The sequence below is a fragment of the Rhinoderma darwinii genome, chromosome 9 (assembly GCF_050947455.1).
Source record: "Rhinoderma darwinii isolate aRhiDar2 chromosome 9, aRhiDar2.hap1, whole genome shotgun sequence".
Taxonomy (NCBI): Eukaryota; Metazoa; Chordata; class Amphibia; order Anura; family Rhinodermatidae; genus Rhinoderma; species Rhinoderma darwinii.
Window position 1 is genome coordinate 79,326,177 of NC_134695.1, and position 21,985 is coordinate 79,348,161.

General features: G+C 54.8%; 2 protein-coding genes across 3 annotated transcripts in view; one reads left to right on the forward strand and one right to left on the reverse strand.

Moving 5' to 3' along the window:
• Nucleotides 1–1,349, forward strand: part of COG4 (component of oligomeric golgi complex 4) — a 44,835-nt gene extending 43,486 nt beyond the window's left edge. For both annotated transcript variants that reach the window (XM_075838251.1, XM_075838250.1), the window contains one exon: nucleotides 983–1,349. In XM_075838251.1, the coding sequence (XP_075694366.1) occupies nucleotides 983–1,117 (135 nt within the window). In that variant the 3' untranslated portion in view covers nucleotides 1,118–1,349. The remainder of the gene's footprint in view (nucleotides 1–982) is intronic.
• Nucleotides 1,222–19,924, reverse strand: FCSK (fucose kinase). Its single transcript, XM_075838249.1, is given in 25 exon segments — nucleotides 1,222–1,666; nucleotides 1,819–2,042; nucleotides 2,120–2,219; nucleotides 2,397–2,584; nucleotides 2,662–2,781; nucleotides 2,916–3,059; nucleotides 3,141–3,368; nucleotides 3,476–3,642; nucleotides 3,768–3,978; nucleotides 5,777–6,147; nucleotides 6,225–6,298; nucleotides 6,374–6,544; nucleotides 7,060–7,161; nucleotides 7,299–7,420; nucleotides 8,292–8,334; nucleotides 8,336–8,428; nucleotides 8,503–8,622; nucleotides 10,433–10,513; nucleotides 10,592–10,689; nucleotides 16,812–16,884; nucleotides 16,992–17,117; nucleotides 17,182–17,232; nucleotides 17,316–17,467; nucleotides 19,474–19,581; nucleotides 19,862–19,924. Coding segments are annotated over 24 exon segments (3,228 nt in total). The 5' UTR covers nucleotides 19,550–19,581; nucleotides 19,862–19,924; the 3' UTR covers nucleotides 1,222–1,573.
• Nucleotides 19,925–21,985: the final 2,061 nt, after the last annotated feature.

Consider the following 21,985-nt stretch of genomic DNA (forward strand, 5'->3'; position numbering starts at 1 on the left):
ACTTCTCTTCAGAACGCCCAGCTTCTGGCAGATCACGCTGTGACGTCACTCACAGGTCCTGCATCGTGTCGGCACCAGAGGCTACAGATGATTCTGCAGTCGATGTAGCTACTTACCTGCAAACGCTGATGCTGCTGCAGAATCATCTGTAGCCTCTGGTGCCGACACGATGCAGGACCTGTGAGTGACGTCACAGCGTGATCTGCCAGAAGCTGGGCGTTCTGAAGAGAAGTGGATGATACTTCTCATCAGAACGCCCAGCTAGTAAAAACGCCCAGATGTAACGCACACAATACACGCCCAGATGTACACACATAATACACGCCCCGATGTAACACACACAATACACGCCCAGATGTACACACATAATACACGCCCAGATGTAACACACATAATACACGCCCCGATGTAACACACATAATACACGCCCCGATGTACACACACACAAGACACGCCCCGATGTACACACACACAAGACACGCCCCGATGTACACACATAATACACGACCAGATGTAACACACACAATACACGCCCAGATGTACACACATAATACACGCCCAGATGTAACACACATAATACACGCCCAGATGTAACACACACAAGACACGCCCAGATGTAACACACACAAGACACGCCCCGATGTAACACACATAATACACGCCCAGATGTAACACACAAGACACGCCCAGATGTAACACACATAATACACGCCCAGATGTAACACACACAAGACACGCCCAGATGTAACACACACAAGACACGCCCAGATGTAACACACACATAATACACGCCCACTTGGACTTTTGCAAGCCTCATTTGCATAAATACGAAAATGGTCATAACTTGGCCAAAAATGCTCGTTTTTAAAAAATAAAAACGTTCCTGTAATCTCCATTGCAGCGCCGATCACAGGCAATAGCAGATAGGGGTGCAAAATCTGGTGACAGAGCCGCTTTAAGCTCACATTTCCCTTGTTAACAGGTGACAGAAATACTGGATTACTGGGGCCCTAACTCTGGACCGTTGACGTGGCGCCTCACCCCCGCTGAAGTGCGTCAGGTGCTGGCGTTACGTATAGACTTCCGCAGCGAGGACATTAAGCGTTTGCGGCTGTAGATCGTGGACCGGAGTGCGGAGCTTTATCCGCAGGTTTCAGCCACATCATCATTTACTTCATGCAGTGGAGACTTGTAAATATCAGGACGTCGCGGAGACCGCACTTTATCTTACAACTTCTGGTGATATTTATTGATTAGGTAAGAAAATATAATCTACAGAACGCTTTACTGTACACACCGACCTGCAGCGTCCTCGGGGTTAAATAAAAAGTCTCCTCTCCCCTTTTTAAGACCGATTGAGTAGCTTCTTCATTCATTATATCCGTCCTAATTTCCTCTAACTATAGGACACCCCTGTGATATTTTGTCCGGTCAGTAGAGGGCGCCATTCTAGTGCAAATAAATGTAGCATATAATAGATTTGTCTGGAAGCAGAACTTTTTCCCTGAGAGGTACAGACCAATCACTGCTGTGCCCCTACCCAACCATAACCCCGCCATATCCTGCGCTCCATCTATCTGGCTCCAGCTGCGTCATTCACCTCCAGCCGCACCATGAACGTCTCTGTTTCCACCTGCACGGTGTGGACGCTGCACCTCTCCAGCCCCTGGGGAGAGCAGAAAGAAAGTCACATTTAGGGTCTCTACCTCGGAGGCCAATGCTACACAAAATAAGGGGTGACGTGTCCGGCTGCTGCGTGTGACTGACAGATCTTTCCCCTGCTCTCTGTCACTCTGGGTGTTGGGATGTCCCCGCTACCTGTGTCCCCTCCAGGAGGCTCCGCAGTAGGTCTTTCTGGTTCGGTTCTTTGGTGAGAATATAGAGGAAGCCGCCTCCACCGGCCCCGGCCAGACTCTGCCCATACACGTGCGGCTCTAAGGTGTCCATTATCCTCTGCACGGCCAGCGGCTCGCAGCCGGGTGCCATGCACTTCTTCTGTTGCCAGTATGTGGAGAGACAACGTCCAAGTAGCTGCATGTCCCCTGCGGACAGAACGTCACATAAGCCCAATAGTTCTGCTGCAGCCGCAGTACATGGGAGGTCTGGCGGGAAGTCTCACCTGTCCGGAAGGCCTCGGCGCAGAGCTCAGCGTTCTTCACCAGCGCGTCCACGTTCTGCAGGATGTCAGGGGCGCGAGCGTACCAATTCCTGAGAACATCCTGAAGGAAAGAAGCAGCGCAGATCTGTACAACCTTTTATGTATCGCAATATAAAGTGATGTCACGACGGGTGATCTTCTATAATGAAATGTATACGGAGCGAGCGTGACCTATAGATCCCCTCCCCCATAACAGAGGGTTGAGGTGACTGATGGGAGCCGGTCATCGGTACGTTACCTGCAGCAGATTACGGGCCAGGCGGGTTTTTCCTGTGTACACGAGCAGGAGATGGCGGTTTAATGTCTCCAAAAACCCATCAGGCAATGGGAGCCGCTCGACCGTCACATAAAGAGGGAGTTCTGACGCTGAACGGCCAATCTTCACTTCCGGAATTAACCCCCCAACCTGGTCCTGCCAGCCTCCCCCTGACAACAGAAGTGAGACCTTATTCTAGGCGATGTCCGGAAAGCCGATGGCTGAGCATGCGAAATAGAGACCGTACCTGTAGTGAGCACCTGCTCCAGGTGAAGAACAGCATGGACCAGAGATTCTGCATCCACGGACCTCCCAGACGCCCCATACAGAACCGCCATTACCGCCCCGGCCAGGATGCTGCTCGTTCCTGCAGGAGAAACCACGGAAACGGGTATGAAACCAGCCTGGCCACCGCCTACTGTCCGCTCCTGAGATCCGTTATCTCCACTACATCCCATCCCCGGTACTGCAAGGGAACAGTATGGAACGTTTATCACTCACCCAAACCAGATCCGTGTGGCAGGTTGGACCACGTCCGCAGCTCGAACCCACCGCCGGACCTCTCCGAAAGCTGCTCACACAATGGCTTCCCGCACGTCAAGTTTACAGTCCCGGAACAGATGAAGGCGGCTTTCAGTAACGCGCCTGAGGCGGAGGAGACGACATGAAGTCACATGACATTGATGGGAACGGTCAGACCGCACATGTAGGAAAGTCTCGCGTCACCTGGCGCCTGCGGCTGGCAGTAATCCTGCAGATCAGAAAGACTCCCGCACGTCAGCTCGGTGTGGATTTCAGCTCCGAGGGGGCCGCTCTTACTGTAGAGACGCAGCAAAGGCTCTGCTATCCGTCGAGCTCGAGCTCCCATTGGCCTCTGCCCGTCCACCAGCACAGCCACATTGACCACTGCGCCCCCGTGCTCATAGGTGATGGGGGGGGTGTCGCTCCAGCCTCCTGCCAACAAAGAAGCAATGTCACTAGTCCTGAATGGCAGTGGCTAATTATGCAAATGAGGAGACGGACTAATAGGACTGAGTATGGCGGTCACCCTCATAACGTACCGGACATATCAATGCGGGCCGGACACTCTGCCGTCACCCAGCAGCCCTGAGGCGGCAGCTCCACGTCACCAACAGACACAAACTGGAAGGAAGACATCACCGCTCTGCGGATTAAAATCTGCTCGGCGCCTTCATAATGACGAGCGGCGCGGATCAACATCGCTGGTCTGTAGGAGGGAAAAACCTGAAACATGACAGCGCGGCCGGGCTGCAGAGCGTCGCTGCCGAGAATCAGTGCAACGTCCTGCAGGTTTCTCTTTGAGCCGCTGCAGTCCCTACAACGAGACTTTACCTGCTCAGCCACTTCTCTCGCTCCTCGGCCAGCAGCTTCACACCCTGCGCCGTGTTGCCTCTTTCCAGCAGCCGGTACGCAGGAGCCCAGGCCTTGTTAGCTGCCGGTCCGCTTCTTAGCCCTCCTTCCCTGCCTGCCATACAGCCCAGGAGGTCAGCCACACAGGCGAGAGCCCGGGCCGCGACCCCAGCGTCATCAGTCGTGGAGGCCACTGTATAATAACAAGCAATCCGGTTACCCTGCAGCCTGGAGAAGTGCACGGTGATGCGCCGGCGGTCCGACCACTGGACCGTTCATCCGAAAAAATGGAGGCTTTTCTTTTATGTTATTCACATTTGTTACTAAATACTAAGATTATAAGAAGTCACCGGTCACCGTACAGTCTGATGGATGCAAGTGCACTATATGGAGAGAAGTATGTGACCCCCCCCTACACAGTGCACTATATGGAGAGAAGTATGTGACCCCCCCTACACAGTGCACTATATGGAGAGATGTGACCCCCCCCTACACAGTGCACTATATGGAGAGAAGTATGTGACCCCCCCCGCACTATATGGAGAGAAGTATGTGACCCCCCCCCCCCGCACTATATGGAGAGAAGTATGTGACACCCCCCCCTACACAGTGCACTATATGGAGAGAAGTATGTGACCCCCCCCCCCCCGCACTATATGGAGAGAAGTATGTGACCCCCCCCCCCGCACTATATGGAGAGAAGTATGTGACCCCCCCCCCCCAAAGTGCACTATATGGAGAGAAGTATGTGACCCCCCCTCCCAAAGTGCACTATATGGAGAGAAGTATGTGACCCCCCCCCCCGCACAGTGCACTATATGGAGAAAAGTATGTGACACCCCCCCCCCCACTATATGGAGAAAAGTATGTGACCCCCCCCCCCACCCACTATATGGAGAAAAGTATGTGACCCCCCCCCCCACCCACTATATGGAGAAAAGTATGTGACCCCCCCCCCCCCCACTATATGGAGAAAAGTATGTGACCCCCCCCCCCACTATATGGAGAAAAGTATGTGACCCCCCCCCACTATATGGAGAAAAGTATGTGACCCCCCCCCCCCACTATATGGAGAAAAGTATGTGACCCCCCCCCCCCCACTATATGGAGAAAAGTATGTGACCCCCCCCCCCCCCCCACTATATGGAGAAAAGTATGTGACCCCCCCCCCCACTATATGGAGAAAAGTATGTGACCCCCCCCCCCACTATATGAGGAAAAGTATGTGACCCCCCCCCCCACTATATGGAGAAAAGTATGTGACCCCCCCCCACTATATGGAGAAAAGTATGTGACCCCCCCCCCACTATATGGAGAAAAGTATGTGCCCCCCCCCACTATATGGAGAAAAGTATGTGCCCCCCCCCCCAAAGTGCACTATATGGAGAGAAGTATGTGACCCCCCCCCCCCCACTATATGGAGAAAAGTATGTGACCCCCCCCCACTATATGGAGAAAAGTATGTGACCCCCCCCCCCCACTATATGGAGAAAAGTATGTGACCCCCCCCCAACTATATGGAGAAAAGTATGTGACCCCCCCCCCACTATATGGAGAAAAGTATGTGACCCCCCCCCCCACTATATGGAGAAAAGTATGTGACCCCCCCCCCCCCCACTATATGGAGAAAAGTATGTGACCCCCCCACTATATGGAGAGAAGTATGTGACCCCCCCCCACCACAGTGCATTATATGGAGAGAAGTATGTGACCCCCCCCCCCACCACAGTGCATTATATGGAGAGAAGTATGTGACCCCCCCCCCCACCACAGTGCATTATATGGAGAGAAGTATGTCCAATTATAAATCCGTAAACATTAGTATGAAGACACCCCCCTCCCTCAGTAAAACATGAGGGGGGGGGGGGCATCAAGATACAATGATGAGGGGGGGGGCACATACTTTTCTCCATACAGTGTACCCTCCGCCTCTTGTACCTTTCTGAGCAGGGCGAGGGCTGTGCGTTTGGTTTACAGTGTGGGGGTCTTACCAGTGTCCAGCGTGTTTAGCAGCGTGGCGTGGGCGCCCTCCAGCACAGCCGCTCGGATTATGGGCATCAAACTCTTCTCCTCCCGGCCCAGAAGAATCCTCTGCACTTTGTCTTGAGCCTGGAGAAAGAACAGCTGGCGGCGACTCTGCAGGGTCCGCTCCTGGTCCCGATGCTGCCGGATCTGCTGCCACGACATGCGCCAGGAACTGCGCCAGAGCTCCGCGTGATGCTCTGTGTTTTGGTCTCTTGGACTGAGGAACCACAGAACATCTCCAATCCCCAGAGACTCAGAGGGGTGAAGAACAGGAAACAAGGGGGCAGTTAAGACGCTCGGCTCCCTGTGGCCCCCGGACCCCCAGAGGTCGCTCTGACTGCAAGCAAAACAGAAAACATGAAACCTACATGAGAGACGACGTCACCGGGAGCCGCCGGCTGCGCCAACACTCACCAGATACCCGTGCGCTGGAGGAATTCCTTCCAAGGCATATTGAGAAATGTGGGCGATCCACCCTCCGCTGGGATCTGGGGCACAGCATACAAGACGTCAGGCTGCGGGACACACGACACATACTCACAGGCGGCAGGGCCGGGCAGTACCTCCAGGTGGTCATCTGTCCCCAGAAGACTGTACACCCTCAATGGCAGCGACTGGACGCGGATGGAATGGGATTGTAGAACGACATTCCTCAGGTGATGCCCTTGAAGCTCTAAAGACGCCGCGTGGTCAATGCCATTCAGGAGACACCCACTGCCCACAAACAAGGGACCCTGTGAGGTAAAGATGAGAGCAAAGGATGGAAACGCTCCTAATAAACTACAACTAAAGAAAGCGATGATCGGAATAGAAGGCGGTGGTACGTGGCAGCGCTCAGAGTGGTGATGACATGAGGACCAGAGGAGGGGCAGTACGTGGTGGTGACATGAGGACCAGAGGAGGGGCAGTACGTGGAGGTGACATGAGGACCAGAGGAGGGGCAGTACGTGGAGGTGACATGAGGACCAGAGGAGGGGCAGTACGTGGAGGTGACATGAGGACCAGAGGAGGGGCAGTACGTGGAGGTGACATGAGGACCAGAGGAGGGCAGTATGTGGTGGTGACATGAGGGGCAGTAACATGAGGACCAGAGGAGGGGAAGTACATGAAGGTGACATGAGGACCAGAGGAGGGGCAGTACATGAAGGTGACATGAGGACCAGAGGAGGGGCAGTATGAGGTGGTGACATGAGGAGCGGAGGAGGGGGCAGTACGTGGAGGTAACCTGTGGCCGTCATGTGTGGTTTACCTGTAGATGGCAGTTCTGAATGGCACTTCCCCGGGACACAGAGACCTCTCCGCAGAGCCGGCTGTTGATCACGCAGTTTCCCTCTTCTAGAAGTTCTGGGTGCTGAACGAAGACACAACATCTGAAAACCTCAAGAAGCAACTAAAACCATTCAGCTGAAGGCCGGACTATAAAGAAGGCCCAGCTACGCAGTGTTCAGCGCATCCCGCCCGCTCCATCAAGACCCCCGATCATCGTACCGTCACCGAGGAATGCGCCATCTTGCTGCGGTTGTCCCCAGCGGAGGCCGATTTGACCAGATTAGCAATGTGATCCCGAGTGCACAGGGACAGATAGTCGTAGCTGCCGCCAGGCATGTACGCTGCAGGGACAAACGTGGGACAGATCATCATCATCCTCATAACGGATTCTCCAATCGTGAAGTTCTCCCCGTCCCCTACCGATGACTGGGGGGAGGGGGTCCACCAGGTCAGCTGATCTCAGAAGGACAAACAATGGAGCGATATAATAGACGGTGGCGCCAGTGTCCAGGTCACCGCCATTCTACAGACGGTCGCTCAGAACTGGAGGCTTCGGACCCCCGGATACTATTAACGATAAAGGGCGTTTTCTCCTTCCAGTTATGGCTATGTTCACACGGAGTATTTTGGGGGAGGAATATCTGCCTCAAAGCTCCAAACGGAATTTTGAGGCAGATATTCCTCCCCCAAAATACTCCGTGTGAATAGCAATGATCGCGCCGTTTTTCGCCCGCGGCCATTGAGCGCCGCGGGCAGAAAACACGCTTTCTCCTGCCTCCCATTGAAGTCAATGGGAGGTCGGAGGCGGAAGCGCCCGAAGATAGGGCATGTCGCTTCTTTTTCCCGCGAGGCAGTTTTACTGCTCGCGGGAAAAAGACGCCGACGCCTCCCATTGAAATCAATGGGAGGCGTTCTCGGGCCGTTTCTGCCGAGTTTTGCGACGCGGTTTCCGCGTCAATAAACTCGGCAAAAGACCCCGTGTGAACATAGCCTATCAGATTTTTTTCCTGTACCGGAGACGCGGCGGACGTAGTGTTCGTTCATAATGGAGGCCACAATTCAGCGCCAGTCCCATCGTACCACAGATCCCAGCAGAGCCTGAAGGACCCCACGGACATATGTTGGGGAACCCCAGGGGTCTGTTCTTGACATATCTAATAATTTACCAACAGAAGTGTGAACACGGCCGGATCAGTCGCTCTTCTCACCTACCCATAGTCAGGGGGAGGTCATGCAGCGCCTTCCACAGCACGGCCCAGCGCGTTTCTAAGCTTATGGCTCCCGCTCAGGAACGTCTCTTCACTGACATCTTGACACATGCTCATCAGAACATCCAGGAAAAGAGACACCTGGGAGCGAGCGACAGCATGAGAAAGAGACTCCCCCGAGACTAAGACACGCAAAGTCCTGACTGTCCACTCACCTCCAGGGGCTCAGCCCCAGAATCCAGACCCTGGTATGTGCAGCCGTCCAGGGGGGCAGCAGCGAGAGTGCTGAGGAAACGCTCGGCTGTCTCTGTAGAAAGGAAGACAATTCCTGAAACCTGCAACAGAAAACACAAAATGTAAAACTAAGCCAGAGAGACAGCAGGGACTGGAGAGAGAGAGGAGACAGCAGGGACTGGAGAGAGAGAGGAGACAGCAGGGACTGGAGAGAGAGAGGAGACAGCAGGGACTGGAGAGAGAGAGGAGACAGCAGGGACTGGAGAGAGAGGAGACAGCGGAGAAAAATAAGAGACAGCAGGGACTGGAGAGAGGAGACAGCGGAGGAAAATAAGAGACAGCAGGGACTGGGAGAGAGGAGACAGCGGGGACTGGAGAGAGAGAGGAGACAGCGGGACTGGAGAGAGAGAGGAGACAGCGGGGACTGGAGAGAGAGAGGAGACAGCGGGGACTGGAGAGAGAGAGGAGACAGCGGGGACTGGAGAGAGAGGAGACAGCGGGGACTGGAGAGAGAGGAGACAGCGGGACTGGAGAGAGAGGAGACAGCGGGGACTGGAGAGAGAGGAGACAGCGGGGACTGGAGAGAGGAGACAGCGGGGACTGGAGAGAGGAGACAGCGGGGACTGGAGAGAGGAGACAGCGGGGACTGGAGAGAGGAGACAGCGGGGACTGGAGAGAGGGAGACAGCGGGGACTGGAGAGAGGAGACAGCGGGGACTGGAGAGAGGAGACAGCGGGGACTGGAGAGAGGAGACAGCGGGGACTGGAGAGAGGAGACAGCGGGGACTGGAGAGAGGAGACAGCGGGGACTGGAGAGAGGAGACAGCGGGGACTGGAGAGAGGAGACAGCGGGGGGAAATAAGAGACAGCAGGGACTGGAGAGAGGAGACAGCGGGGGGAAATAAGAGACAGCAGGGACTGGAGAGAGGAGACAGCGGGGGAAAATAAGAGACAGCAGGGACTGGAGAGAGGAGACAGCGGGGGGAAATAAGAGAGCAGGGACTAGAGAGAGAGGAGACAGCGGGGGAAAATAAGAGACAGCAGGGACTGGAGAGAGAGGAGACAGCGGGGGAAAATAAGAGACAGCAGGGACTGGAGAGAGAGGAGACAGCGGAGGAAAATAAGAGACAGCAGGGACTGGAGAGAGAGGAGACAGCGGAGGAAAATAAGAGACAGCAGGGACTGGAGAGAGAGGAGACAGCGGAGAAAAATAAGAGACAGCAGGGACTGGAGAGAGAGGAGACCGCGGGGGAAAATAAGAGACAGCAGGGACTGGAGAGAGGAGACAGCGGAGGAAAATAAGAGACAGCAGGGACTGGAGAGAGGAGACCGCGGGGACTGGAGAGAGAGGAGACAGCAGGGACTGGAGAGAGGAGACAGCGGGGACTGGAGAGAGGAGACAGCAGGGACTGGAGAGAGGAGACAGCGGGGACTGGAGAGAGGAGACAGCAGGGACTGGAGAGAGGAGACAGCAGGGACTGGAGAGAGGAGACAGCGGGGACTGGAGAGAGAGAGGAGACAGCAGGGACTGGAGAGAGGAGACAGCAGGGACTGGGGAGAGAGGAGACAGCGGAGGAAAATAAGAGACAGCAGGGACTGGAGAGAGGAGACAGCGGGGGGAAATAAGAGACAGCAGGGACTGGAGAGAGAGGAGACAGCGGGGGGAAATAAGAGACAGCAGGGACTGGAGAGAGAGGAGACCGCGGGGGAAAATAAGAGACAGCAGGGACTGGAGAGAGGAGACAGCGGAGGAAAATAAGAGACAGCAGGGACTGGAGAGAGAGGAGACCGCGGGGGAAAATAAGAGACAGCAGGGACTGGAGAGAGAGGAGACAGCAGAGAGTGAAGAGAGACAGAGTGGAGACTGTTGGGGAGAATAAGAGACGGCTGAGTTTCAGGATAGAAGTGCTACCAGTGGAACGTGCTGATCCTCCAGGAGACAGGCCCGGATCTGCTCTGTGGAGCCGCGGTATACGATGCCTCTCACAATCCCCTGTAAGAATAAAGAGTCCACTGAGACCCCCACATCGAGAGAGAGAAAGAGAGAGAGAATGAGAGAGACTCCACTAACCTTCTCATCTGTCTGATACACACCGTGGTTCCTGGCATATTCCGGGGTTCCCGGCAGGGCGATGACACGAGCCCCCCTAAACTGCATCCAGTTAATTCCTGTACATTCCACACACAATGAGGGGAGATAATGGTGGGAGGAATAATGGGGTCAACAAGAGGAGTGAGGAGGAGGCAGAGCAGAGGATGGAGGAAAGGTGGAGGCCGGCAGTGAGCAGAGGATGGAGGAAAGGTGGAGGCCGGCAGTGAGCAGAGGATGGGGGAAAGGAGGAGGCCGGCAGTGAGCAGAGGATGGAGGAAAGGTGGAGGCCGGCAGTGAGCAGAGGATGGAGGAAAGGTGGAGGCCGGCAGTGAGCAGAGGATGGAGGAAAGGTGGAGGCAGAGCAGAGGATGGAGGAAAGGAGGAGGCCGGCAGTGAGCAGAGGATGGAGGAAAGGTGGAGGCCGGCAGTGAGCAGAGGATGGAGGAAAGGTGGAGGCCGGCAGTGAGCAGAGGATGGAGGAAAGGTGGAGGCCGGCAGTGAGCAGAGGATGGGGGAAAGGAGGAGGCCGGCAGTGAGCAGAGGATGGAGGAAAGGTGGAGGCAGAGCAGAGGATGGAGGAAAGGTGGAGGCCGGCAGTGAGCAGAGGATGGGGGAAAGGAGGAGGCCGGCAGTGAGCAGAGGATGGAGGAAAGGTGGAGGCAGAGCAGAGGATGGAGGAAAGGTGGAGGCCGGCAGTGAGCAGAGGATGGGGGAAAGGAGGAGGCCGGCAGTGAGCAGAGGATGGAGGAAAGGTGGAGGCCGGCAGTGAGCAGAGGATGGAGGAAAGGTGGAGGCCGGCAGTGAGCAGAGGATGGAGGAAAGGTGGAGGCAGAGCAGAGGATGGAGGAAAGGAGGAGGCCGGCAGTGAGCAGAGGATGGAGGAAAGGTGGAGGCCGGCAGTGAGCAGAGGATGGAGGAAAGGTGGAGGCCGGCAGTGAGCAGAGGATGGAGGAAAGGTGGAGGCAGAGCAGAGGATGGAGGAAAGGAGGAGGCCGGCAGTGAGCAGAGGATGGAGGAAAGGTGGAGGCCGGCAGTGAGCAGAGGATGGAGGAAAGGTGGAGGCAGAGCAGAGGATGGAGGAAAGGAGGAGGCCGGCAGTGAGCAGAGGATGGAGGAAAGGTGGAGGCCGGCAGTGAGCAGAGGATGGAGGAAAGGTGGAGGCAGAGCAGAGGATGGAGGAAAGGTGGAGGCCGGCAGTGAGCAGAGGATGGAGGAAAGGTGGAGGCAGAGCAGAGGATGGAGGAAAGGAGGAGGCCGAGCAGAGGATGGAGGAAAGGAGGAGGCCGGCAGTGAGCAGAGGATGGAGGAAAGGTGGAGGCCGGCAGTGAGCAGAGGATGGAGGAAAGGTGGAGGCCGGCAGTGAGCAGAGGATGGAGGAAAGGTGGAGGCCGGCAGTGAGCAGAGGATGGAGGAAAGGTGGAGGCCGGCAGTGAGCAGAGGATGGGGGAAAGGAGGAGGCCGGCAGTGAGCAGAGGATGGAGGAAAGGTGGAGGCAGAGCAGAGGATGGAGGAAAGGTGGAGGCCGGCAGTGAGCAGAGGATGGAGGAAAGGTGGAGGCAGAGCAGAGGATGGAGGAAAGGAGGAGGCCGGCAGTGAGCAGAGGATGGAGGAAAGGTGGAGGCCGGCAGTGAGCAGAGGATGGAGGAAAGGTGGAGGCCGGCAGTGAGCAGAGGATGGAGGAAAGGTGGAGGCAGAGCAGAGGATGGAGGAAAGGTGGAGGCCGGCAGTGAGCAGAGAATGGAGGAAAGGTGGAGGCCGGCAGTGAGCAGAGGATGGGGGAAAGGAGGAGGCCGGCAGTGAGCAGAGGATGGAGGAAAGGTGGAGGCAGAGCAGAGGATGGAGGAAAGGTGGAGGCCGGCAGTGAGCAGAGGATGGAGGAAAGGTGGAGGCCGGCAGTGAGCAGAGGATGGAGGAAAGGAGGAGGCAGAGCAGAGGATGGAGGAAAGGTGGAGGCAGAGCAGAGGATGGAGGAAAGGAGGAGGCCGGCAGTGAGCAGAGGATGGAGGAAAGGTGGAGGCCGGCAGTGAGCAGAGGATGGAGGAAAGGTGGAGGCCGGCAGTGAGCAGAGGATGGAGGAAAGGTGGAGGCAGAGCAGAGGATGGAGGAAAGGAGGAGGCCAGCAGAGGATGGAGGAAAGGTGGAGGCCAGCAGTGAGCAGAGGATGGAGGAAAGGAGGAGGCCGGCAGTGAGCAGAGGATGGAGGAAAGGTGGAGGCCGGCAGTGAGCAGAGGATGGAGGAAAGGAGGAGGCCGGCAGTGAGCAGAGGATGGGGGAAAGGTGGAGGCCGGCAGTGAGCAGAGGATGGAGGAAAGGTGGAGGCAGAGCAGAGGATGGAGGAAAGGAGGAGGCCGGCAGTGAGCAGAGGATGGAGGAAAGGTGGAGGCAGAGCAGAGGATGGAGGAAAGGTGGAGGCCGGCAGTGAGCAGAGGATGGAGGAAAGGAGGAGGCCGGCAGTGAGCAGAGGATGGAGGAAAGGTGGAGGCCGGCAGTGAGCAGAGGATGGAGGAAAGGTGGAGGCCGGCAGTGAGCAGAGGATGGAGGAAAGGAGGAGGCCGGCAGTGAGCAGAGGATGGAGGAAAGGTGGAGGCCGGCAGTGAGCAGAGGATGGAGGAAAGGAGGAGGCCGGCAGTAAGCAGAGGATGGGGGAAAGGTGGAGGCCGGCAGTGAGCAGAGGATGGAGGAAAGGTGGAGGCCGGCAGTGAGCAGAGGATGGGGGAAAGGCTGAGGCCGGCAGTGAGCAGAGGGTGGAGGAAAGGAGGAGGCCGGCAGTGAGCAGAGGATGGAGGAAAGGAGGAGGCCGGCAGTGAGCAGAGGCCGGCAGTGAGCAGAGGATGGGGGAAAGGTGGAGGCCGGCAGTGAGCAGAGGATGGGCGAAAGGTGGAGGCCGGCAGTGAGCAGAGGCCGGCAGTGAGCAGAGGATGGGGGAAAGGTGGAGGCCAGCAGTGAGCAGAGGATGGAGGAAAGGTGGAGGCAGAGCAGAGGATGGAGGAAAGGTGGAGGCAGAGCAGAGGATGGAGGAAAGGTGGAGGCCGGCAGTGAGCAGAGGATGGAGGAAAGGTGGAGGCAGAGCAGAGGATGGAGGAAAGGAGGAGGCCGGCAGTGAGCAGAGGATGGAGGAAAGGTGGAGGCCGGCAGTGAGCAGAGGATGGAGGAAAGGTGGAGGCCGGCAGTGAGCAGAGGATGGAGGAAAGGTGGAGGCCGGCAGTGAGCAGAGGATGGAGGAAAGGTGGAGGCAGAGCAGAGGATGGAGGAAAGGTGGAGGCCGGCAGTGAGCAGAGGATGGAGGAAAGGTGGAGGCCGGCAGTGAGCAGAGGATGGGGGAAAGCAGGAGGCCGGCAGTGAGCAGAGGATGGAGGAAAGGTGGAGGCAGAGCAGAGGATGGAGGAAAGGTGGAGGCCGGCAGTGAGCAGAGGATGGAGGAAAGGTGGAGGCCGGCAGTGAGCAGAGGATGGAGGAAAGGTGGAGGCCGGCAGTGAGCAGAGGATGGAAGAAAGGTGGAGGCAGAGCAGAGGATGGAGGAAAGGAGGAGGCCGGCGGTGAGCAGAGGATGGAGGAAAGGTGGAGGCCGGCGGTGAGCAGAGGATGGAGGAAAGGAGGAGGCCGGCAGTGAGCAGAGGATGGAGGAAAGGTGGAGGCCGGCAGTGAGCAGAGGATGGAGGAAAGGTGGAGGCAGAGCAGAGGATGGAGGAAAGGAGGAGGCCGGCAGTGAGCAGAGGATGGAGGAAAGGTGGAGGCCGGCAGTGAGCAGAGGATGGAGGAAAGGTGGAGGCCGGCAGTGAGCAGAGGATGGAGGAAAGGTGGAGGCAGAGCAGAGGATGGAGGAAAGGAGGAGGCCAGCAGTGAGCAGAGGATGGAGGAAAGGTGGAGGCCGGCAGTGAGCAGAGGATGGAGGAAATGTGGAGGCCGGCAGTGAGCAGAGGATGGAGGAAAGGAGGAGGCCGGCAGTGAGCAGAGGATGGGGGAAAGGTGGAGGCCGGCAGTGAGCAGAGGATGGAGGAAAGGTGGAGGCAGAGCAGAGGATGGAGGAAAGGAGGAGGCCGGCAGTGAGCAGAGGATGGAGGAAAGGTGGAGGCAGAGCAGAGGATGGAGGAAAGGTGGAGGCCGGCAGTGAGCAGAGGATGGAGGAAAGGAGGAGGCCAGCAGTGAGCAGAGGATGGAGGAAAGGTGGAGGCCGGCAGTGAGCAGAGGATGGAGGAAAGGTGGAGGCCGGCAGTGAGCAGAGGATGGAGGAAAGGTGGAGGCCGGCAGTGAGCAGAGGATGGAGGAAAGGTGGAGGCCGGCAGTGAGCAGAGGATGGAGGAAAGGTGGAGGCCGGCAGTGAGCAGAGGATGGAGGAAAGGAGGAGGCCGGCAGTAAGCAGAGGATGGGGGAAAGGTGGAGGCCGGCAGTGAGCAGAGGATGGAGGAAAGGAGGAGGCCGGCAGTGAGCAGAGGATGGAGGAAAGGTGGAGGCCGGCAGTGAGCAGAGGATGGGGGAAAGGCTGAGGCCGGCAGTGAGCAGAGGGTGGAGGAAAGGAGGAGGCCGGCAGTGAGCAGAGGATGGAGGAAAGGAGGAGGCCGGCAGTGAGCAGAGGCCGGGGGAAAGGTGGAGGCCGGCAGTGAGCAGAGGATGGGGGAAAGGTGGAGGCCGGCAGTGAGCAGAGGCCGGCAGTGAGCAGAGGATGGGGGAAAGGTGGAAGCCAGCAGTGAGCAGAGGGTGGAGGAAAGGTGGAGGCCGGCAGTGAGCAGAGGATGGGGGAAAGGTGGAGGCCGGCAGTGAGCAGAAGATGGAGGAAAGGTGGAGGCCGGCAGTGAGCAGAGGGTGGAGGAAAGGTGGAGGCCGGCAGTGAGCAGAGGATGGAGGAAAGGTGGAGGCAGAGCAGAGGATGGAGGAATGGAGGAGGTCGGCAGTGAGCAGAGGATGGAGGAAAGGTGGAGGCCGGCAGTGAGCAGAGGATGGAGGAAAGGTGGAGGCAGAGCAGAGGATGGAGGAAAGGAGGAGGCCAGCAGTGAGCAGAGGATGGAGGAAAGGAGGAGGCCAGCAGTGAGCAGAGGATGGAGGAAAGGTGGAGGCCGCCAGTGAGCAGAGGATGGGGGAAAGGAGGAGGCCGGCAGTGAGCAGAGGATGGGGGAAAGGTAGAGGCCGGCAGAGGATGGGGGAAAGGTGGAGGCCGGCAGTGAGCAGAGGATGGGGGAAAGGTGGAGGCCGGCAGTGAGCAGAGGGTGGAGGAAAGGAGGAGGCCGGCAGTGAGCAGAGGATGGAGGAAAGGTGGAGGCCGGCAGTGAGCAGAGGATGGGGGAAAGGTGGAGGCCGGCAGTGAGCAGAGGATGGGGGAAAGGTGGAGGCCGGCAGTGAGCAGAGGCCGGCAGTGAGCAGAGGATGGGGGAAAGGTGGAGGCCGGCAGTGAGCAGAGGGTGGAGGAAAGGTGGAGGCCGGCAGTGAGCAGAGGATGGGGGAAAGGTGGAGGCCGGCAGAGGGTGGAGGAAAGGTGGAGGCCGGCAGAGGGTGGAGGAAAGGTGGAGGCCGGCAGTGAGCAGAAGATGGAGGAAAGGTGGAGGCCGGCAGTGAGCAGAGGGTGGAGGAAAGGTGGAGGCCGGCAGTGAGCAGAGGGTGGAGGAAAGGTGGAGGCCGGCAGTGAGCAGAGGGTGGAGGAAAGGTGGAGGCCGGCAGTGAGCAGAGGATGGAGGAAAGGAGGAGGCCGGCAGTGAGCAGAGGATGGAGGAAAGGTGGACGCAGAGCAGAGGATGGAGGAAAGGAGGAGGCCGGCAGTGAGCAGAGGATGGAGGAAAGGTGGAGGCCGCCAGTGAGCAGAGGATGGAGGAAAGGTGGAGGCCGGCAGAGGATGGGGGAAAGGTGGAGGCCGGCAGTGAGCAGAGGATGGAGGAAAGGAGGAGGCCGGCAGTGAGCAGAGGATGGAGGAAAGGAGGAGGCCGGCAGTGAGCAGAGGATGGAGGAAAGGTGGAGGCCGGCAGTGAGCAGAGGATGGAGGAAAGGTGGAGGCCGGCAGTGAGCAGAGGGTGGAGGAAAGGTGGAGGCCGGCAGTGAGCAGAGGATGGAGGAAAGGTGGAGGCCAGCAGTGAGCAGAGGATGGAGGAAAGGTGGAGGCCGGCAGTGAGCAGAGGATGGAGGAAAGGTGGAGGCCGGCAGTGAGCAGAGGATGGAGGAAAGGTGGAGGCCGGCAGTGAGCAGCAGGTAAACAGAGTCTTTCGACTGAACTCACGTGGTTTGGTATATAGGGTCAGTGTCATGTCAGTGCTGCAGATCCAGACCCCGGGAGGAGACTCCGGACACAGCTGGGGGGGGTTACAGGATTAGTCACAAGTTATGGACAATCCCAGTGACCCCCCCCCCCCCCACAGAGCTGCCCGGCCACACAGGTTACACAGACCTCGCGCCTCACCTGGTGCCTCAGCGTGGTCAGCAGACTGTCCATGTTACAGGTGACAGACTCCACCGCCATCAGAGGATCTTCCACAGGGAGAGCGGTAAAACCTCGTCCACAGTCATCAAATAGGAAATCCCGACCCTGTAACAAAATGACAATGTATCTCCGGCCCCGAGCCCCACATCCCCCCAACATCACAACTCACTGTATGCAAGATGAGCAGCCGCGCCCCCTGCAGGACGTCAGCGGAAACAACCTGCAATAAAAAGGACATAAATGTGAGTGACGTGTGAGGTGCAGGGGATGAGATCACAGACACGCAGAGCCCCCCCACCTCACCGTGTACCCAGCCCGGGCACTCAGATGCTCTGCAGCCACCAGGAGGGCATTCAGGGTGGCTCCCCCACTGCCCACATGTGCCTGGGGGTCTTCCACAGTCAGTATGAGGGTGTCAGGGGGCAGAACGCCCTGGCTCTGTCTGATCTCTAGTTCTGGCAGGACAATGATGGAAGAGTCAGAGTGACGGACAAGTGTAATACTGGAGTACAGACCCCCCTGCCCCAAACTATTCATTACAGTGAAATCTAAGGCTGTGTTCACACAGAGTTTCATGCAGGAGGAAAATTCCTCCTGCAAAAACTGCTCCAGACGTTTTTTGCACAGTGGTTTGACAAAAACTCGTCAGGGTGTTTTTTTTACCCTTTCTCACTGATTGAAATGGGGTTTTGGAGGCGCAAACCGCCTCAAGATGGGTCATGTCGCTTCTTTTTACCACGACGCGTTTTTTTTTACTCGCGATTAAAAAAACTCGTCCAACTCCCATTGAAATCAATGGGAGGCATTTTCGGGCGTTTTTGACGAGTTTTGCGGAGCGGTTTCCGCGCCAAAAAAACTGTGTGTGAACAGGGCCTAACAGTTATTACAAGAAACCAAGAATCTGTCATTTCAACCCATTGTAAACCTGATCACTCTCAATCAAATTATACAAGTCCCATATAGAATGTATCTCCAGAAACAGCAGAGTCACTGTGTACATACATTACTTATCCCGTATTACACTCCAGAGCTGAACTCACTATTCTGCTGGTGGAGTCAGTGTGTACATACATTACTTATCCCGTATTACACTCCAGAGCTGCACTCACTATTCTGCTGGTGGAGTCACTGTGTACATACATTACTTATCCCGTATTACACTCCAGAGCTGCACTCACTATTCTGCTGGTGGAGTCACTGTGTACATACATTACATTACTTATCCTGAGTTATATCCTGTATTATACTCCAGAGCTGCGCTCACTATTCTGCTGGTGGAGTCACTGTGTATATACATTACATTACTTATCCTGAGTTACATCCTGTATTATACTCCAGAGCTGCACTCACTATTCTGCTGGTGGAGTCACTGTGTACATACATTACATTACTTATCCTGAGTTATATCCTGTATTATACTCCAGAGCTACACTCACTATTCTGCTGGTGGAGTCACTGTGTACATACATTACATTACTTATCCTGTACTGATCCTGAGTTACATCCTGTATTACACTCCAGAGCTGCACTCACTATTCTGCTGGTGGAGTCACTGTGTACATACATTACATTACTTATCCTGTACTGATCCTGAGTTACATCCTGTATTACACTCCAGAGCTGCACTCACTATTCTGCTGGTGGAGTCACTGTGTACATACATTACATTACTTATCCTGTACTGATCCTGAGTTATATCCTGTATTATACTCCAGAGCTGCACTCACTATTCTGCTGGTGGAGTCACTGTGTACATACATTACATTACTTATCCTGTACTGATCCTGAGTTACATCCTGTATTATACTCCAGAGCTGCACTCACTGTTCTGCTGGTGGAGTCACTGTGTACATACATTACATTACTTATCCTGTACTGATCCTGAGTTACATCCTGTATTATACCCCAGAGCTGCACTCACTATTCTGCTGGTGGAGTCACTGCGTACATACATTACATTACTTATCCTGTACTGATCCTGAGTTATATCCTGTATTATACTCCAGAGCTGCACTCACTATTCTGCTGGTGGAGTCACTGTGCACATACATTACTTATCCTGTACTGATCCTGAGTTACATCCTGTATTATACTCCAGAGCTGCACTCACTATTCTGCTGGTGGAGTCACTGTGTACATACATTACATTACTTATCCTGTACTGATCCTGAGTTACATCCTGTATTACACTCCAGAGCTGCACTCACTATTCTGCTGGTGGAGTCACTGTGTACATACATTACATTACTTATCCTGTACTGATCCTGAGTTACATCCTGTATTACACTCCAGAGCTGCACTCACTATTCTGCTGGTGGGGTCACTGTGTACATACATTACATTACTTATCCTGTACTGATCCGGAGTTATATCCTGTATTATACTCCAGAGCTGCACTCACTATTCTGCTGGTGGGGTCACTGTGTACATACATTATTCAGGTGATATGGGGGGCTCTCACCTCTCTGGAAGGCCTGGGCGCTGTCCTTGTGCTGACAGGTGAGAACCACCACCGTCCAGTCGGTTTCCACTGCCATCCTGACTTCTGCGTTCACCTGAGTTTGGTCTCCTGCACAGGAACTTCAGTCACTTGATGGGTAATGGGGGGGGGGCAGTGTTTTGGAGAATATTTGTGCCTCTGCAAACCACGTGACCGGGTGGCTGGTTCTTCTACCCGGTCCCCATCCCTACAATGAAGGGCACTATTATTACAGCTCTGCCCCCCGCCCCCAATTGCTTATAATTAAATACTATAATATAGTCCGTCCCGTCCTATTTAAGCTACGGCTCCTACCGATTTATAGAAGGTTTGGGACGGCACCTGCAGAGCTTCCGTGTCCCCTTCTCACCTGACACACGGAGATCAGCCACAACAGCAGAAGAGCACGTGATAACGCGCGAACTACTGGGAACTGTAGTTTCCCCCTATGACACTACCACGCGTGCGCAATGTTATCTACTATGACTTCTGCCGGATCTGGTCCCGTCACTGAAAAGAGGTGTAGATCCCGAAAATACCAGCAGGTGGCGACCCCTACCAGCGATAGAAACTGCTGACGTATACAGGACAGTGCTGCTATATCTAATCCTATCATGTGTGATACTGTCTGCTGAGCTGCTATATCTAATCTTATCATGTGTGATACTGTCTGCTGAGCTGTGTATCTAATCCTATCATGTGTGATACTGTCTGCTGAGCTGCTATATCTAATCTTATCATGTGTGATACTGTCTGCTGAGCCGCTGTATCTAATCCTATCATGTGTGATACTGTCTGCTGAGCTGCTATATCTAATCTTATCATGTGTGATACTGTCTGCTGAGCCCTGTATCTAATCCTATCATGTGTGATACTGTCTGCTGAGCCGCTGTATCTAATCCTATCATGTGTGATACTATCTGCTGAGCTGTGTATCTAATCCTATGATGTGTGATACTGTCTGCTGAGCTGTGTATCTAATCCTACCATGTGTGATACTGCCTGCTGAGGGGTGTATCTAATCCTATCATGTGTGATACTGACTGCTGAGCTGTGTATCTAATCCTATCATGTGTGATACTGTCTGCTGAGCTGCTGTATCTAATCCCACCATGTGTGATACTGTGTGCTGGGCCACTGTATCTAATCCTATCATGTGTGATACTGTCTGCTGAGCTGGTGTATCTAATCCTATCATGTGTGGTACTGTCTGCTGAGCTGTGTATCTAATCCTATCATGTGTGATACTGTCTGCTGAGCTGGTGTATCTAATCCTATCATGTGTGGTACTGTCTGCTAAGCCGCTGTATCTAATCCTATCATGCGTAATACTGCTTGCTGAGCTGTGTATCTAATCCTATCATGTGTGATACTGTCTGCTGAGCTGTGTATCTAATCCTACCGTGTGTAATAGTATCTGCTGAGCTCTGTATCTAATCCTATCATGTGTGATACTATCTGCTGAGCTCTGTATCTAATCCTATCATGTGTGATACCGTCTGCTGAGCCCTATATCTAATCCTACCATGTGTGATACTGTCTGCTGAGCTGCTGTATCTAATCCTATCATGTGTGATACTGTCTGCTGAGCCATGTATCTAATCCTATCATGTGTGATACTGTCTGCTGAGCTGTGTATCTAATCCTATCATGTGTGATACTGTCTGCTGAGCCATGTATCTAATCCTATCATGTGTGATACTCTCTGCTGAGCAGTGTATCTAATCCTATCATGTGTGATACTGTCTTCTGAGCTGTGTATCTAATCCTATCATGTGTGATACTGTCTGCTGAGCTGTGTATCTAATCCTATCATGTGTGATACTGTCTGCTGAGCTGTGTATCTAATCCTATCATGTGTGATACTGTCTGCTGAGCTGTGTATCTAATCCTATCATGTGTGATACTGTCTGCTGAGCTACTGTATCTAATCCTATCATGTGTGATACTGTCTGCTGAGCTGTGTATCTAATCCTATCATGTGTGATACTCTCTGCTGAGCTGTGTATCTAATCCTATCATGTGTGATACTGTCTGCTAAGCTGTGTATCTAATCCTATCATGTGTGATACTGTCTGCTGAGCTGTGTATCTAATCCTATCATGTGTGATACTGTCTGCTGAGCCATGTATCTAATCCTATCATGTGTGATACTCTCTGCTGAGCAGTGTATCTAATCCTATCATGTGTGATAACGTCTTCTGAGCTGTGTATCTAATCCTATCATGTGTGATACTCTCTGCTGAGCAGTGTATCTAATCCTATCATGTGTGATAACGTCTTCTGAGCTGTGTATCTAATCCTATCATGTGTGATACTCTCTGCTGAGCAGTGTATCTAATCCTATCATGTGTGATACTGTCTGCTGAGCTGTGTATCTAATCCTATCATGTGTGATACTGTCTGCTGAGCCATGTATCTAATCCTATCATGTGTGATACTCTCTGCTGAGCAGTGTATCTAATCCTATCATGTGTGATAACGTCTTCTGAGC